The 19,017-nt window shown below is 42.2% G+C and overlaps 3 protein-coding genes across 12 annotated transcripts in view; 1 reads left to right on the top strand and 2 right to left on the bottom strand.

The window, feature by feature from the left end:
* The window catches only part of LOC135920761 (uncharacterized), a 172,026-nt gene that overhangs the window by 11,049 nt on the left and 141,960 nt on the right, over nucleotides 1–19,017 (bottom strand). Inside the window, exon 1 of one of the 8 annotated variants that reach the window (XM_065455010.1) lies at nucleotides 9,790–9,922. The exons of 5 other annotated variants lie outside the window; for them this stretch is intronic. In XM_065455010.1, the coding sequence (XP_065311082.1) occupies nucleotides 9,790–9,850 (61 nt within the window). In that variant the 5' untranslated portion in view covers nucleotides 9,851–9,922. 2 more of the 8 variants (XM_065455013.1, XM_065455014.1) reach the window with 2 other exon arrangements.
* LOC135920760 (uncharacterized) lies at nucleotides 9,809–17,377 on the top strand. 3 transcript variants are annotated; one of them, XM_065455007.1, is made up of 6 exons: nucleotides 9,809–9,950; nucleotides 10,391–10,536; nucleotides 11,135–11,218; nucleotides 12,240–12,278; nucleotides 13,046–13,096; nucleotides 17,250–17,377. In XM_065455007.1, the coding sequence occupies exons 1-6, from the start codon at nucleotides 9,887–9,889 to the stop codon at nucleotides 17,334–17,336; spliced, it is 471 nt and encodes a 156-aa protein (XP_065311079.1). In that variant the 5' UTR covers nucleotides 9,809–9,886; the 3' UTR covers nucleotides 17,337–17,377. The 3 variants fall into 3 exon arrangements, with proteins under 3 accessions (XP_065311079.1, XP_065311080.1, XP_065311077.1); XM_065455008.2 differs by lacking the exon at nucleotides 17,250–17,377 and adding an exon at nucleotides 14,397–14,471 and having other exon boundaries at nucleotides 13,046–13,097; XM_065455005.1 differs by lacking the exon at nucleotides 17,250–17,377 and adding an exon at nucleotides 13,708–13,878.
* LOC135920722 (adhesion G protein-coupled receptor E1-like) overlaps nucleotides 14,825–19,017 on the bottom strand; it is a 506,714-nt gene continuing 502,521 nt past the window's right edge. The window contains exon 23 of the mRNA XM_070540398.1: nucleotides 14,825–14,862. The gene's annotated coding sequence lies outside the window, so the exon portion shown is untranslated. The remainder of the gene's footprint in view (nucleotides 14,863–19,017) is intronic.

Below are 19,017 nucleotides of genomic sequence, written 5' to 3'. Positions count from 1 at the left end.
TTATTGCGAAAGCAATTATATGGACACTCTAGGCGCATTCCTGCCGTCGCCCTTATGTTTCGTATAAAGTCCAAGGGTGATAACATCGTGACCACGCGCTGCATGCTGTATGTGCGAGTGAAAGCGTAGGAGGGGAGGTGGAATGGGTGAGCCTACGATGGTGGCTCAGTCTTGTGTGCGCAAAGGAGAAAAGCGGGGAACAAGCGCGCCGCCTTCCGTGGCGCGCAATACATCGGGGGGAGTGGATGGAATGGGGGCGGAATCTAGGATTCTGTGAATCTATGATTGTGCAACATGTTTATTTGCCTTGTTTGACGCATTATATACAGTTACTTCTTCTTACATACATAGACTCGTTGGAGACTTATACGTATACTTAAATATCTTGTTGCGAGGTTTTGTGTATACATGCAGTGAACTTTGTTTCCAGTGACACTTTTTTGTCCTTTATCAAGCCGTATTTTCGCATTTGTATATCCCATTGTATATCTGCATTTCTAATGTACGAGGGCGAGTCAAATGAAAGTAAGCCTACCCTAACCTCGCAATAATGGTTCGGTTCATTATCTGCGAGGCATGCGCGTTGGAGAACGGCAAGTCTCATTTACAAAAGTGACACGCAGGTGTGAAGATAAATGTTCTTTAATGCTCTCATACACTCGGTTGAATATGGTTGCGTCACATAATGGACACTTCAAAAGTTGAACAGCTCGGTGTCGCGAAGTTTTTGACAGCTGAAGGTGTTTCAAAACAGAAATTAATCACCATATGACTGCCGTGTACGTTGAACACTTCATTTCATTGACCACTGTGAAGCGTTGGAGCAAACGGTTCAAAGGACGTTGCAAAGACATTCGTGGAACAACGTGGAAAATTGACGAATGGGGTCATCTTGTTCCACGACAATGCCTGTCCCCACGTCGCTTATGTGATTATTACAAAACTGGCAAAGTTCAAGTGGGAAACGCTGCAACATCCACCATACAGCTCAGACCTGTCACCTTGCGACTTCTACATTTTGGGGCAACCAAAAAAAACAGCTCAAGGGAACCAGATACAGACTTTTTGAAGCAGCAACCCAAAGAGTTTTATAACACGGGAATCACGCGACTCGTTAGTCAATAGGACACATGTCTAAATTCTCATGAAGACTACTCTTAAATAAAGTACCCCGTTGTTGGCTCATTCAATTGACTTGCCCTCATATATTTTGCAGAACTCCTGCTTTTTATACATGCTCTCTGTCGCGGCTATAACTTCGGTGCAATTACTCACGATAAACGACAAGGGACTGCTGCTCCAGCGTAATACATTGGAACAAACGACAGCGTCATTGACATTTTTCACTGGCCATTGCATATATACAAGAATGTAAGCAGGGTTCTTGAATGACAAAGTTTCATTAACATATTTGTCCTCAACTTGTTCAGTTCATTGCCTTTTAATTTTTCATATCAGCGGCATGCACTGCTTTCCTGGTTTCGAACTGATATAGTTCTAAAGTTCGTGTGATATTTTCTTTACTTAATAAATAGACAAAAACATGGAAGCACTGACGTCAGTTATGTTGGGCACAATTTTTGGCACATATACGAGTATAATATTTTATGAAAAATACATATTTTACTTGTATTTACAGTGCGTAGCTTTCGAGAATTCGTTTGCAGCATCTTTGGCAATGACAGTGCAGTTATTATTCATGTATTTGATTTCTCGATAAATTGTTTAAGAGGAAGCTTTAGCTCGGACGCAATCCGACGCGGCCTATTCAAATACTTGTAAAACGCAGAAACGCTTTTCTGAGATAATCCTGCTAATCGCTTTGATTGAAATTGGTTGCATTTGAGAGAGAAAGTTAAATCCTAGTGTTTGTTGGAAACAGAACTTCGATTTAGGGCCTGAATTTAGTTTAAAATATTTTGAAAATTTCGAAAGTTCAAAAAAATAGAAGCACGACGTTTACAAACTAATAGCTATGCATGAAGAACAGATATTGTGGTTCTGTTAACGGCATTTATTATAACAGTCAAAGCGGACAAGTTTGCTGTGTCAATTCGTATCTTACGTGAATTGGTTACGTTGTGTACAAGGGTTCTGCAAAAGCCGTATTTCCACAATACTAAATTTTTTTGATATTCATGTGTAGCATATCTATTTTGTCCGCTGTAGATGTACTATTAGATGCAATTCACAGAATTGTGATATCATTTTTCATTGTGGAGTCACGGAGTTTTAAACTTGATAGTTTCGGTTTCTGAAAATTTTCTATTCTGGCCACTTTTTAATAAATAATTGACCACCTAAATAAAAATTTCGAAACCAGTAGGCACTAGAATTAAACTTTTTCTTTTAAATGCAACAAACCTCCTCAAATTCGGTGAAGTGGTTGCAGGGAAAAACGAATTCCCCTTCTACATGTACTTAAATAGGAGCAACCGAGCTAAAGCTTCCTCTTAAGGAGGAGGCTGAGCTGCAACGTGCAGCTATATATATATATATATATATATATATATATATATATATATATATATATATATATATATATATATATATATATATTTATTTATTTATTTATATATATATTGGGCCATTGGCGTAGCCCCCCCCGAACAAAATTTCTGGCTACGCCACTGCCCTTAGCCCCTATGTTACATGGTGGGAGTGAGTAGCGCAATCAACCGTACGCTAAGAACATTACATATAAACATTAAGTACAATCATTAATCAATTCAAGAAAATTTCTATAGTGAAACAAACAAAAAAGGAACAAAGAAATGGGTTAATGACAGATAAAAGCAATGGAGATAATACGCACCACCACATTACATACACTTGCCAATACGTAAATAAAAGTGAAAATCGCGTACACTTGACGATGCATAATTAAAGGTGAAAAGATACGATGGTCGATTAATATTGGAATAATTAAGAGAAAGAAAAGGACGACCAAAAGTTATGTCAGTACAAGCATATAACAAGACACACATGTGAATACAGGTGGAAAAGAAATTACACTCGATTCATCATTTCGGAGAAGGTTCTGATAAGTAACGACAGTTCTGACCGTGTTATGTTAATGATGTCAATGCCAGCGTCCTGTAACGAATAAGGCAGTCTGGGTAATAACTGAGCAGCAGTACCGCTGCTTCCGGTGCATAATTTTGTGGCCTTCCAAATGAGTTCCTTTCGAGTATGTCCATAAAATGTGTGGCATATCCGCCCTACCCTTACACCATTTACATTGATCATTGTATTGCCCTGCATAGAACCTGCTGCAGGCCACCGCGTTAGGATACATGTTTGTCTGCAGAAGGCGTGAGGCCATCGCCTTTTTATTGGTTACCTCGGGATAGGCTGGTGGGCACCAGATTCTTCCTGGCCGATAGTAATCGGTAATTTCTTTGTGGCTGACCATGTGGTCTCCTCCCGTTCCCGGCTGGGCCGGGAATATTGAACTTTTTTGGCCGGACATAAAGAAACTTTTCGCCCAACATTAGCCAGCGCTTTAAAATCGATGACGCAGAATATTAGTCCAAAGTTACATATGCGTATACCGGTAAATTACGTTTACTTATATTGAATTCCATTCAATATTGAGAACACCAATAGTTGTAGGATGGTAACGCATAAATTATAGCAAGCAAAAAAACTTCGCATCAGATGACGATATTGTGAGATATATATCGACGTCTTATTTATACTAAAGCTAAATTGTCCCTAAACAATTTGTACCTCCATGCATCCTATGCACATTTTACTCCCGACAGAGCCACTGAATCAATGATGCTGCATAAATCCAAATATTTCTCTAATTACACGAACGCTAATATATTTCTCTTTTAACTTTGTCGCAGTTTATGCTTTTGCAGATGTTAGTTTATTACTCGTGTTCTACTACATATACCGCTCTCAATTTGCTGTGTATTGTCCCAGATCCGTTATTTTTCCTTTTTTTTTTCCTGGAATAATTCTTCACCCTTGCGAAGGTTTTCAGTTTGATATCTTGAGTAGGTGTATGACTAATATGCCTATGTTAACCAATATACGACTATCGCGAGTGACTGCTGATGTGGCCATCTAGAAGTCCTAGCAAGTACAGCGACCACAATATATTAAGTAAGGTTAACGCTTCAATAAGGAGAGGGTAAAGAGACTAGTTTCTTCTTTAGTCCTGCTTCATGCCTTGTGTGCAGAAAAACAGTATTGCTTGAAAAAAATAAACCTTAGCTTCGAAAGGTGCGTTTAACTTCTCATAAACCTTGCTTGATAAGCTGTAAGCTATGTCCCCGTCCGTGACAGTGCACTCAGTAAAGTTTATTTTCCCTTAGGACTTTCAATGTCTTTTTTCAATTAGCCAGAATAAAATGTGTAGAGTCACACAAGTTACTTATGCACCACCACTCTGAGTTTAGTGTAAGTACTGCGTTCTGTTCTTAACTAGCGCTCCTCATTGTTATTAGTTTTGAAATAAGTTGCGTAGACTAAGCTCAGCCAGTAATCAAGGGTTAGATCGAACAACGTCTGGTAGAGTAAAAAAAATAATACAACGGATGAGTTAACAACGTAAAAAATTGCATTTGACGTTTTGGGATATTACATATCCTTTGTTAGCACATCTAAAATGTCAAAACGTCTTTTGTTTACATTAGTGAGCGACCTAGTTAATTTATACCAGAAGAAATAGTAGAAAGTGGCCTCCGACAATACCATGACAGTGTGAAAGCAGTTTAAAACTGGCGTTAGGTGCCTCACCTTCTCATTCAAGGGAAGGCGAAGTTCCAAAGTTCTTAGGTTATGGAGGCTCGCTGAGCAAGCAGGCCTCCTCCAACTTCTCAAGCAGGTAGGGCTATATTAATGTGGAAAGTTCGGGTTGTTCAGATGTTTTTTCCAACCTTTACCTCCTTCCGTGTCCATTTCATGCCAACAAGCCGCGCAAATTTTGAATGCAGAGCTCTCTCCAGCGTAGTTGGTCTGAAAGAGGATCGCGAATAATAAGCTTGAGAAAGGAGCGAAGGGTGTAGAGGACCTTCACGGCACGCTTTTTTTTGTATTTTACCACGCACTTAGTGTACTAAATTTAAAAGTATATATTCTTTGTAAATGCATATAACCATGATGGAATCGTCCTTCTACCTAACCTAACGTCGCGACGCTAAGCGCTCTTGATGACTTTGCGTGAACGTGGCGGCGACATAGTCCCTCACGCCCGGCATATGAGAAAAACAATAAAGCACTTCGTCTAAATGATAATGGCCCCGACGTTGCGGCGAGTGCCTGGAGTATCGTTCAATTCGCGCTCTCGGTGTAATTAGGAGTAAAAATAAGTGATACGCCCCGGCAAATGTGAGCTCCGTTGGTGCACAAATGACTGCGCCGATAAAGTAGGTTTGTCGCTGGTATTGCGCACTGGCATGGTGGTATTAGGTTCCAAAATAACACAAGAGCGAGTGGAGTGAAGAACCAGGGTAACTAAAACTGATTTTGTTGTAGTTAATGTTTTATTGCCTGTAGTCATGATTGTCTTTGCTCTTCATTTTTTATTCAAACCATACTTTGCAGTGCCCAAGGGAGTTCCAACATGGGGGTAGTAAGGGGTTTATAGCTACGAAGAAAATATATCTTCATTTATACCCCACACTTCCTCTTCAGTCAGCGTGTTCCCCTCGTGTACTATTCAACTGAAAAAAAGAGTTCAAATGCATGTTCAGCTTGGTTTGCTACCCAAGGATCTTATTCTTATGATAGTTATGCCTTGAGGTATGGTGAGGCCCAACTAAGTAAGTTTCTTCGTTTATTACAGTCATACTCTGGTATAATAACCATAACAGCTTCAGTCTCAGTTTTCTGCGCCTGGTAGCCAGTGATTCCCAACAACGCTAATCTTTTCCACTGCCGTGCTGCTCTATGTCTTTCCGTTCTAGCCCCAAGATTACGAACCCGGCAGCTCGGTTTTATGTTTTCCCTAAAGCTGTAATGAGTGTAACCTCCCCGGGGTCCCACACGAAACAGCTATACTCCAAAATTGGTCGAATACAAGTAACGCAAGCCATACATTTGGCTCATTACTCGGCTCAGTGTACGACTCCACCATCATCAGAAAGCCGTGCAAAAATAAAAAAAAGGGCACGCAAATTACGTCAACTTCAACAAACTAAAAACAATTAAAAAGCGGCTACAGTAAGGATTCGATTCTCTGCTGCAGCGCCACAGCTACCGCTCCGTTGCCGAGCGCGATAAGTACAGCACCACCAATGCTTTTTATTTTAATTCATGGTATTTATTACGAATATAATACGTACTAGCGTAAGGTATTTACAAGGCCACCAAAAGATTCATGTTTGTTTTGTGCCTATACTCCAGACAGAAAACAAACACTTCACCCTACAATTATTACAGTAAACCGGTATTTATAAGAGAGGAAAAAGGATACTGCATCAACAATGGATACCAGTCTGGTTGGAAATCTTTTTGGTCATAAAACGATCTTGATGTAAATCCTCACACGATGCGATATCTTATGTCACATAAATGTGACAGTGTGCGATTTGACAGGTTGTGTACTTATGGCGTTGCACAGTTCATGGAAAAATCACACGTCAGATCGGAATGCAGAACCAAATGTATCGTTGGAGTCGCATTTCATTCAGATGGTTTCAAAACCCCGCCACCGCTGAAACAGGCGGCAGTGATGAGCATCTCCAAGGCTGTGCATGTGGTTGGGACTTGCCTTCCGGGCGATTCAATAGATGGCGCATGATACGAGTGGCGCCACTGCGTGGAGCCGGTAGAGCGATAGGAGTGGATCCCACTCCGCGAGGCACCTGAATCGACTTGGCCTTCGAGAACATGGCACGCGCAGTGCACGAAGTGACGTAGTACACATCGACATACTGCGCGGATCACGAGGCCATGCTACTGTCAATCAACTTGCACCCGCAGGCGCGGTCGCCGGAGCCCATCGGCGACGACCAATAACATTCAGTGCGCTTCAAGTACCCCACGGATGACGACGACGACGTCATCCCTCCAGAATATTGGGTGGAGTTTGCCTACGAACCCGATGAAGAAATGTATACAGCGTCCACACCGTGGGGCCGTTATGAAGAGGGCTGTCATCGCACGGACAAAGTGGCGTCATCGCGCTGAAAAGTGGTGTCATCGGAAAAGAACGCTAGACGCACTGTGCGTGAAACACCACTCTAACTAGAACTCGGCAAATACAGCTTAGCTGGGAGATCGCAATATGGGCGGTTTGTTGTCTTGCGCTTGTTGCGACCTCATAAGCAGCAACATTAGACTCGGAAACATAACGCAGCAACTTTCACCTCAGCAACACTTCCCGCAACAGTCAACTCGGTGACATAACTCAGCGACACGCTCAGCGACAAGTAATGCTCTAGCGCATACAGATCATCATAACAATTATTTAAGTGTCAGCAGAGTTTTTTTTTTTCAATATGTAGGTATCGCCAGTTCCGCTGAATGAAATTCAACGCTTTACAAGCCTTTATATATACTTCTATATATTTGTATGTATTTATCTGCGTACTCTTGTGTTCACGCTACATTATTTAAACTTATGGGACTGAATTCGCTTCGTTCTGCTAAAGGGAACCCGCACATATTTTTCTATACTTAAATTCATTTTCCATCTAGTACATCAATTCTGAATACATGGTAAATCATTCTGAAGGCTAGCGGTGCCAGTTTGTTTAGCAGTTTTTTTTCTTGTTGTATACAACACCATCACCAGCAAAAAAAAACATAAACAAAACGTAATTATTCAAGAAATGTCATTTCGTCGATTAAACTGGACCCAAAAGAGAGCATTGTGGGTCTGTTGATTTAACATCCACGTACTCGGACCACTTTTCTTTCAAAACAACGAGTTGACTCCTTTCAGAGAGCGAATTATATATCCATCTATTGATACCTGCATCATTATTTACTATCGTAACTTTACATAATAGGAGTGAGTGCGATACCATGTCAAACATTTTCTGAAAACTAGAAGGATGATACCGCAGCTGTCAACCTGCATAGTAGTTTTATGCCAGATCGCGATTCAACTCAATGAGCCGTTTTGTAGAGGACCGACCCCTACGAAATCCTCGTTGCTTTTTGATTAATACTTTATGTTCAGTGAAGTGCTTCACCTTTGCTTTTTTAAGATATATTCAAGTATTTTACATGAGACCGATGTCAGTGATATGTGTCTGTAGATGCCAGCATCATTTTTGAGCCACCTCTATGTGTCGAAACAACATGTGCGATATTCCACTCATATCGTAAAATGTCTCATGTGCGACCGTTCATAGAACCTTGAGTGGCCAGTGCTATATAACGCAGAAAACTAGCGGAAAAGTTCGGCATTGCTCCGCATAGGTTTCAGCAGCACAAATTTTGAATTTAATTCTAGGGTTTTACATGCCAAACAATGATTTAATTATGAAGCACGCTGTAGTGGGGGACTCTGTAATAATTTTGTAAACCAGGGGATCTTTAACGTCCCCCAATTTGGGGGACACGGGTGCTTGTGCGTTTTCCTCCCACAGGAATGTGGCCGCCGTGGATGGGATTCGATCCCGCGACCTCGTGCTTACCAACGGAATGCCATAGCCGCTAAGCCACCACGGTGGGTCACAACTTTTTTTTTTGCATACATGCAGGACAAAAATAACCATAACTAGAAACATTTCATCGCGCGCCTTGGTTCTTGAAGTTCATATCATCTTTATAATTCTTTCTTATTAAACACGGCTCCTCAACTCACCAATCACAAACAATTACAATATCTGCTTTAGAAAAGCCGTGAATAGTTATAAATTCTGGACATTTTTTTAGCTGACTAAGCATTTAGATTTCTCACGCCAGAAATGTACGCTTGTTCGAGCTTTCCAGCCCGAGTGTTTTACGTGTACCACTTACAATTTTACGAGTGCTTAGCCTATTCACGAATACGAGCCAAAACTACATATGAAGCTGTCGTTTATTACTACATCTATCCTTTGTGTGCCATCTTTCATTATTTCCGTAACAAACAATCTAGTGAAACGACAGTGACGAAAGTTGTGAACTTTCTCTATTTCGTGGAATTAGTGAATCAAGGAAGCCGCAATGAAGCAAGGAAACGAGCACGCAAGCGTGCAGTAAAAGACGTACGTCAAGGGGAAAAAAGGGTATGTACAGAAAAAAATAGAAGGTGCGGCTCATCGTGAAGAAAGAAATGTCTCCACGCAAACACACACAACCTCTGCTGAAATATTGTTTCTTAACCTTATCAATTATATCTACTATGTTCTCTTGTAACGTGCCATTGCGGCCTATTGCAATAGAGCTGTTCAGGAAACTATTACCGACATCAGCCGAGGCCTGGTAGTTCAGTGCAGTTTCATCGTACTTGGCACTTGTACGGCGCTATCAATGGCATTGACTTCCACTCAGCACCTTGTTTTGCAGGTCCGCTTCCTTCAAAAGGTGCGCCTTTGATGAAACCAGGCATTACCGCAGCACACCTTTAGTTGCCATATAGCAAGCAATCGCCTCGAATCGCCCTTAATCGCCTGTGCCACTTGCCGTTTTTAGCACAGCACACACTGGGTTTGACCATCGTTTCCTTTTTGGTTTCGTGCCGTCTAACTGCGTAAAGCAGTGCTTCCTTGACACTTTGAACTGGCGAAACAAGTTTGGATAATTTGCTTGGGTACACTGCAAGGGCAGCGGCGTCATCACTCCGAAGGTCCGGCTGCGCCCGGTAGGGCTATATAAGCTAGCGGAATATCTACTTACAGCCACTTCGCATATACACAGGACCGGTGTCTGCTTGAAGCCCGCCGTGAGGTAAAAGCATAAAGCTGTAGTGCACGTTTGAAAAAAAAAACACACAATGCGAAGCGTTCTCAGCGCGTGCCTTATTCTTGGATTTGTCTTCTTCACTGCAGCCGATGAAGGTTAGTTTTATTACTGTTTCTTCTTTTCTTCTTAGGAAAACATTCGCAAATATGTCGTTACAAATATATGCCAGGGGACAGCAGGTGAACAATGGTTCGGGCAAATTGAGTATTATTAAATCTTGGGAATGTCATAAAAAGCTTTCACTCTAGCTTTCCGCTGACCCGATTCTTACAAGTTCGTACTAAATGGCGGGCGAAAGTGCAGGGATTTGAAGTGCTGCTACTAATAGCAAAAGAGTTTCACTACATGCATGTTGCATTAACTGTGATGCGACCGACTGGATCGGTGCTGTTATAGCCCCATCTTATTCAGTGTGAGCTAATCCAAGTTTCAGAAAACACCGCAACGTTGCATCAGTTGGAGAACATCGTGCCAAATTTAACCGCAATGCTGCCGTTGCTCAAGTAACTGCTCGTTCCCCTAATTCTTTCTGCAGCGGAAGATGTGTGGAAGCTCACGGAACAGAGCATTCGTGAACGGGCTGGAACCGAGGCTCTTGCGGAGAGGATACTTGGGGAGGCCAGGATTGTCCAAAACTGCAGTCTCGAGCATCCTGAGCATGGCCTAGCAGTTCTTAGAAAGGTGACGAAGCGCAAATTTTGCACGCGACTTCATTACACATCGACTGTTTCATCATATCATTATTTGTTGCATGTATACAATTCCTTCAGTGCGAAAAGTATTTCACGTGCGCGAAGCTCTTCACTACTCTCTCTGTTTTTGTATTGTATGTGTGCCTCAGAGGCATCTGGATTGCCTGGCGAAATTATTGTGCTTGTAGCATCAACGTATGCATTTTGTAAGCTGGGTTATTTTTATATTCACGAGCGTTTTCTGTAAGCGCAAGCTACATGCTTACATAGAAGAAATGCTGCAGACCGTACGAATAAAAATTAGCTTGGAGATTGCAACTTTTATTTTTAGAGATATTTTAATAATCTCTCCTGCCCCGTGGAGAGCATGGATATGAACACCGCTGGCATGCTCTTATTGATTTTTTGTTGTGCGTCCAGCTGACTACTAAAATAGATAGCTTACTGATGATCAATACCTCGTGTTCGTTATTCTATGTTGTTGCACAGTGGACTCACCTAATCCCGTGTCACTCATTTATTGACAGCTATAGAACAAGAAGAGAGAGCGAAACAACACAAACTCACATTAAACGTTTTTGTTTCAGATGTTTGTGAAAATCGCCGCTGAAGGAACTGAGTGCGCCACGACAAAGTCTGGAATCACAGACACTGCGGAAAGAGACATTGCTGTAAGTTAAAATATTTTCCGCAGCAGCAGCTCCGAATTCATCAGTAACTGAATAATTCGTTAAGACATCAATGCAGTCTGTGATCGAGAACTGTTCATATGCGAAATGGTCACTTGTCTTGTATGACTGTTTATGCCATGTACTTCATTATAGTAGCAACACGTGCAATAATTTCGTCTTTAGTGTAGCTTTAAGACCTTCATAATATCGGAATAGAGAAAACTGTTTTTACATGTGATGCAATCACGTGTACAGTTAGTTTAACGTTAATTATGTAACAGGTCTGTGGAAGAGACCAGAGCAAAACAAATTGAATTGCTGATTAGTAAGAAATTTCGGTTTTCCTTAACTCCGTTTGCATCATTATCAGCCAGAGATGGATCATTAACGTCATCGTCATCAAGATCTTTTATGTCAACTGCTGGAGTAAACCACACTCACAGATTTACAATGCATCCCTCCCCTTGCATCAGCTAAAAAGAAATAATTTAGTTGAAGCCTAACATAAATCCTAGACCACACACTCGCCTACTTACGGCACACAACCTAGTTCTGTGCCGTCACCTGCGGTATGTGTGCTACACTGCCTTCCAGACTATTATTTCACCTAATCTTAACTGAAATGTAAACTTCCTCCAGTTACTCTCAAATTCACATCGATGTTCTTATGCCGTTTACGGTTACGACTATCATTTATTGTTCCATTGCGCGTTGCGAGATTCTTACTGCCACTTCAAGCTTCCGTTCAATCTCCAAGTTTCTGCCTCGTGTGCAAGTACTGTTCCGAATGCAATGATTGCACGCTGTTTTAGCGCAGTTTTAGTACATGGAACACCTAGCTGAGCTCAGTGCCATCCAAACAGATTTAAAATATAATTGTCGAGTACAAATGCCATTGTCCCGAGACAAATCGATGGTAGCATGCCCCGAATTTTTTTAATTATCTTGACATTGCCCGTGTGAGCATATACTCATCGCAGTGTGATGTTGTGGACAATATTTGCCCCCTCTTTTTTTACAGATCAAACGATGTTTCAGAGATGCAGCGGACCATGCGAAGGTACACTTTCCTTCTATTCAACCTCCACTAAGCTCACACATTCTACTAGTCTCGAAAGTGTTCAGTAGACAGAGTGCACATATTTTGCATTTGCTAACACTTTGAGATGTTCTGTCGACATTACCTAGTTCTAAATAGAGTGCTAATTTATGGGACGCTGTGTTGGCCCTCATGTGAAAATATTGTCTTGCTCTCAGGTTAACCTTCTGCTCAGAATGATCAACATGAAACCCCCTATTTCTGGTGTTATAAAGAACACGTCTATGCGATAACTATGTTTCGTTGATGTGTGGATTTTCGCTCTTGAAACCTGAAACAAAAGTGCGAAATTGCAACTGTAGAATTTGTGCTACAAAAGAAAGGGTTATTGAACTTGTCCAGTAAACTTGAACAATGAGGGGTCTTCTGGAAACTAAGCAATCTAAATCCTTTGGGTAGAATTAACTGCGAATAAATGATACCTGCCTTGAGGCTTAGACTGCGTTTGAGTTTCGGGGAACGGCACTTCCCTATATATAAAGAAACATGGCACAGGCTCAGGTGCACACCGACAACAGTGTTTGTGTGCTATCTCTCCGCTCTCTATTCGACTCTAATCGTCTTTAAAATTACCGTAGAGAACCTTAGGCTATAATCTTCGAGGTCAACCTTTATGTGGGACATTCCCAGAATGTTAATATTTTATAGAACGTTTTCACGTTACCTGGTTTAGCTCAACGTTGCAACCACTGTATGACATGTGGATTCTGCTTTATTTGTCGCTGCAGGCTTCGATACCGCTTATCGAGGAGGAAGCAGTGGTTTTCGACGCCATAAGGGTAAGCCTAAAGTGGCTTCATGGATGCGATTTCTGAATGTTTATCCTGTTGAACTTGCTTTCACCGTTGTGCATCCCTTTTTCTGTGTCATCTTCATCGCTCATCAGACCTTTATGTCCCCGCTCCGCCTCCCTCTGTGCAGAGTAGCAGGCTAGGGCACGTTAGCTCAGGCCGACCACTCTGCCTTTCTTTTCAATAAATTTTCTTTGTTGCAGCATCATGGTATTTCGCTTGAACTGTGTATTAGAATATCTGGCATATAATACGAGATATCGTTCGAACGCTTAGCGCACAAAGCTGGCTTCTAGTATATTAAGATAGAAAGAGGTTTCAAAATTTAAGGGTCGTTGTCCTTAGCTTACCGAAAAAGTTGGGGCAGTGGTGGGATGTAGCAGCAGGCGGGTTCAACTTGGCGATCAAAGCCGCTATTGGCTCCGCCCGAGTGCCTCTTACAATAATACTGCGGCATTTCACCACATCTCGGTCAAACCAGTCTCTCTTAGGATTGAAATGAGAGGAAAGGATGCTTATTATTTGCGGGCTATAACTGGTCATTGTGGGAGCAAAACGTCTGGCAGGCAGGCATATGGATGAAGGTCCCTCTTTTGCAGGTCCTCCAGAAGAGCGTACCCTTCATTGCAGTATTTTGGGTGCGACCACAGAAAGTGTTGATTGTCTCCTGCCTCACTGCATACAGTACATTTCGGCCATTCGATGCGTCCCGTCCTAACCAACCATGCTGGCGTACGAGCAGATCCTGTCCTTAGTGTCCTTACTCTATATGCAGGGTTCGGCACGTAAATTGCGTGAAATTTTTTAAAAGCGTGCTGCGCCAGTCAGTTAGACAGAACCATGGTAATGTTGTTTGTCGTCGCTTGGAGCAAGTCGGATGTTTCTTTTTTTTGTATTTCGCCTAATTAGATATTTAGTCATTATTTATTATTGAAGTTCATTAATATTATGTGCAGAGCAATAGTGTCAATGAGAAAATTTCAGACCATCCTGACCAATTCCCGATGCAGCTTTAAGTTGCTCAATATGTGCTACATAAAAGTCCTTTCCAAGGCTGCGAGAAAGTGCGCAAAAAGCCGGTAAAGAGTGTCGAGCGGCTTCGTTCCCCGCTCCATTTGGGAAAAGCGTGCCCAAACATAAGGCAAAAGTGCAGAACTAGACAGGAAATGCAGGTACATACCCAGTATCGAAAGAGGCGAGCAAACTCATTTATATCAGTCATACGGCAACATTATGTACCGAGTGATGTGAAGGGTTCCTGTAAACGATTCCTGCTCTTCGTTTCGGGCCTGCGTTGTCAAAGGCTTGCAAGCACTGAAGCAATGAGCGCAAGGTGAAGCAGGAGGAGCTACGAGAGCAGCTAGTAGACAGCTTGTCCAGGAGTTTTTGCGCATTAAAACTGTTTTTCTACAGCTTTTCCACATTATGTCACAAGCATGCAAACGATATTTTTTTCTTTTAGGTGCTTGTTCTTTTTGATATCGCCTCGTGATGAAACATATTCAGCTACAATTCTCGGCTTCAATGCAAGGACGGTGACTTCAACACATAGCTACTAAAAAATGAAGTTTGTTTTGGTAATTGTCTCTCTGAATACCGTGTACACAAATACATCAATTGCCACAAGGTGGGATGTGCAGAGTACTACAAAGCTATTGGGGATGCAGATAAATGGGTCCTCAAATTTGACCTGTCGTTCAGCAACATTGCAAATGAAGGCGAACTCCGCCAAGACATCCAGAGAAACGATGGTTCTGAAAAAAAATAATAAAGTTTATTCAAAGTGGTATTTCTGCATTTGTTGTCCTGGAAATAAAGCGAAACAAAACAAAAAAAATCAGCAGCTCTACGACAAGTACTGCTCAGAACTCACTCACTGTGACAGCAGCAGACTCTTTAGAGTGGATACTGTCGCAACAACTGCTTGCTTGCGCTTCAAAGATAGGCGGCATCTTCTTGCATACCAACTTCTTTGCGATGCAACACAACGTTGTTTCCATCCGCTAAAGGACTGATTGCTGCCACTTTCTAAATACATGCACAGAAGCCTCTACTTTGCTAATCTGCGTAACGTACAAAAAAAACGCATTACTTGCTTAGCGCAAATTTTGCGCATGAGCTCACTGCTAAGCATTTAAATGACTCAAAGGTGCATTATAGAAAGACACTACCAAGCAGTTTACCCCGTTAGCACTGCACGATAACTTCCTTAGCATTTCTGTTTACGCAATTTCACTGAATGAATGAATTATGGGGTTTTACATGCCAAAACCACTTTCTGATTATGAGGCACGCCGTAGTGGGGGACTCCGGAAATTTCGACCACCTGGGGTTTTTAACGTGCACCTAAATCTAAGTACACGGATGTTTTCGCATTTCGTCCTCACCGAAATGCGGCCACCATGGCCGGAATTCGATCCCGCGACCTCGTGCTCAGTAGCCCAACAGCATAGCCGCTGAGCAACCATAGCGGGTGCAATTTCACTGGAATAATAATGCTCAACAAAGATTAACAAAGGATTTATTCTTACATTTTAAAGTACTCTTTCATTCATGACGTTGTACATACATGAATTGCATTTTTGTTGTTGCACCTATGTGTTTTATTTGAGCAGCTGCAATTGGCGCTTTGTAATGCTTACTGTTTGCGCATTTTGCGTATTTACCACTTGCACAAGCTTTGTATAGGGTCGCCGTATTTCTAAATAACTAAATAAGGAAATGAAACAAACTCAGAGTCGTATATATGCACGGGGTGTCTCTTTTTTTTTGTTCATTAAATTCTTTTTTATGTCACCCGTGACATGTAAAATCCAACTTATTGGGATTACTCTCACAGACAGACATCATTGGGTCAAAACAATTTAAGTTAGTATTTCCCTTAAGACATCCTCGCAAATCAATATTGAAGCTATAGTTACTTTACGCCCCATATTGACATAAATGCATAGCTATTAGCGCTCTTACGCGGTTACTGACAGTGTAAAATTCACAGCTGCTGACAACGCGATCTCACTTCAGTTTCCAGTTGGTGCAAAATGTCCTTCCACGAACGCCCTGCAGTAGGATAAGATTTCCCACTTTCCTGCTGGGAATCAAACTGAACCCTCGAGAAGCGAAAGAACACAAACCACCTGTACCAGAAACATCCGCCATAGATGTCTTCTGAAGTCAGCCAGTCACCGCCGCAGGAAATGAACCATGTTTCTCGTTTCGGCGTGTTGGTTAAGGCTCGTCGAGGGCTCTGCCCTCACCAACATCATCGATGCGCCAAAACAGACCTTAGTGCACAAGCTTTCTTGACCATGCTTGCCAAGAGCTTTCTTGATTAACGGCGCGCATGGTTTCAAGGTGGTTAAGCTCCCTTTATTTATTAATTTATGTATTTTTTTGCTGGTAGACAGAAGCTCTCATCGATTGGATTGCACTTTCTGCACTAGTTCAGTTGAGGTGCCATGCGAGTGCAGCACGAGTGCAAGGCCGGTGTATTTAAGGCATACATCGTAATAAAAATAGTGAAATCGTAACGGAAATTCTGGTAGGATAAGTACACTAATACCACACTATAACTGAAAGACAACTCTAAATCATAACAGCACAAAGTCCAATCCCCGCAAGCAAACTAATGCTACACTTAAACTGAAAGTCAACTAAGGTACACAGCAACAAAATGTCCAGCCACATATGCGCAATAAAGTAAACACAAAGTCCTGTCACTTAGCTAGACTAAAATCAGGGCACACAAAAAATCCCGCATTAAATTCTTATAAAGGTACAGAAAACCAGGCACTGGACTGACCAAAGTCAGGTAAAGGAAAAACATAGAATGCTCCATCACATTTAAACACTCTACCTAATTCTTTCCGAGTATATTGCTCGCTTCTAGAAATGTTTGAACGGCCAGTAACGCTCATCTTTACAGCCAGTATGTTGGCCAAGGACCTAAGATCTTCCTGAGGCTGAAGGGCTTGCAGTCCAATGCCACTAAATCAAGTGCTAAGCCTTGCATGCGTGTGTCCCGTCGCCTGTCTGTCAAGCGAAGTAACAAAAAAACCACGTATTCTTGCCACGTCAAAGTGTTGTGTACGCGATAGATGCACTATTATGCGAAAAAACACTAATTTTTTTTTTTTCACAATAGCCGGCAACTGCCCTGTTCCGAGAGGCACAGAAGATTGCCGGCACCACTGACCCCTCTGGCACTGAAAACTCGGAGCTGCATGAATAAAAGACCTTACTTGCACATAATAAAAAAAAACGTTAGCGCTTATAACGTTGTCGCGCTCTTTCGGCACGTATGCGACATCGCTTGACCCTCTCTTCGCTCAGAGTTCGTCTTAGCGCGGTCTTGAATCTTACGTTGCACACTGCCGTGATTCTCGGCCACTCACCGCAGACTAGGCAAGTAGAAGCAGATGAATTGCATACACCACCGCCACTTTCCTCATCGGGTGAACAAGTTTTCCTGCGCTAGATCGGACTCACAGAAACCTTCTTCATTTATGCGCGTTCCTCCCCTCTTGTCAGCCAATTAGATAAGGAGAACCTGTCAAGGTAGGCAATGGTATTCACTTTGAAAGCAAACAAAAGTGACCTCGTATGCATGAAGAGAACATTCGAATACACTGGTCAAACAACGCTACAAACGGTGAGGTCAATGTTACATCAGGAGATTGTAATAAAATCGCAATGCAGTGGTTTTGGTGTATTTAAAAAAATGTGCTTAGATAATCGCTCCTTTCTCTTTGCTCATAAATGTTATTGAAACTCTTCGCTGGCATTTTTCGATGGCGTGCTCTCCAGCTACATCTGATCTTGACGGATGCCTACAGCGATGCTTCAAAACTAATGCTACAGGAAAGTACCACGCCACTTGTGTTAGCTGTTTCTTCTTTGTCCCTGTTCGTTCGCGCTGGAAGTAAAGATGAAATTGTACCGGCTCGCCCAGTTAGCTACCGCACTACACGGCAGTCGTTCGACTGAGAAGACCCACTCTCACACTGACAACGGTGATACCTTAATTTTTCAATAAGGTTCTGGGGTTTTACGCGCCAAAGCCATGATATGACTATGAGGCAAGAAGCAGTGGGGAACTCGGGATTGATTTATACCACCTGGGGTTCTTTAACGTGCAACCAATGCAAAGTTCTCGTACGTGTTTGCATTTCGTGTCCATTGAAATACGGCTGCCGCCGCAGGGATTGGACCCCACGCCCTGGACATAGCAGCGCGACGCCGAAGCAACTAAACCATCACTGCGGGTCATCCTAATTTTTGAAGTACAAGTGGTTCACAAAAATGGGAGAGAATTGCTTATGGCTGGTGCATTGGCATCATTAGGCACGTTTAGTTGCGCCACATGTCTGGCTTCGCTTACATCATAGAAATCTCATGGCATAGAAAGGACGACACCAATCTAAAGAGGCCTCAAAACGCTTCTTCAACATAGTAAAAAAAACGCAGCCGACATAGTACCGAGGCTTCTGTGAACATGTGGGCCGAGTATCATTGCACTGCATGCAGCAGGGAACTTGAAATCTCGTGTCGAAAGCACAAAACAGTTGCCTGCTCCAGCATCCGCAATGTCGTCATCTAGAGCAGTTGGCAGACCAATGGTATAGGATGATTTCGTGATTGCGTTGACATACGTAGTAGCACATATTTGCTTATTCGAAGCTAAACACATTATATATATATATATATATATATATATATATATATATATATATATATATATATATATATATATATATATTATGCCATTTCGCAAGATAGTATTATTTCATCATTGCACTATGCATAGCTCTGTCTGCTGCTGGTGGCCTCCGGGATTGCAACGCAGCCTACGAAGGCCTCCACGGGGTACCACGAAAAGGCCTTTCCCCGCCACGAAACTTTTGACCTGCGCT

This window comes from Dermacentor albipictus, chromosome 6 (genome assembly GCF_038994185.2).
Source record: "Dermacentor albipictus isolate Rhodes 1998 colony chromosome 6, USDA_Dalb.pri_finalv2, whole genome shotgun sequence".
In the NCBI taxonomy this organism is placed as follows: Eukaryota; Metazoa; Arthropoda; class Arachnida; order Ixodida; family Ixodidae; genus Dermacentor; species Dermacentor albipictus.
The sequence above is the reverse complement of the archived record's forward strand: the minus strand, read 5'-3'. Positions and strand labels throughout refer to the sequence as shown.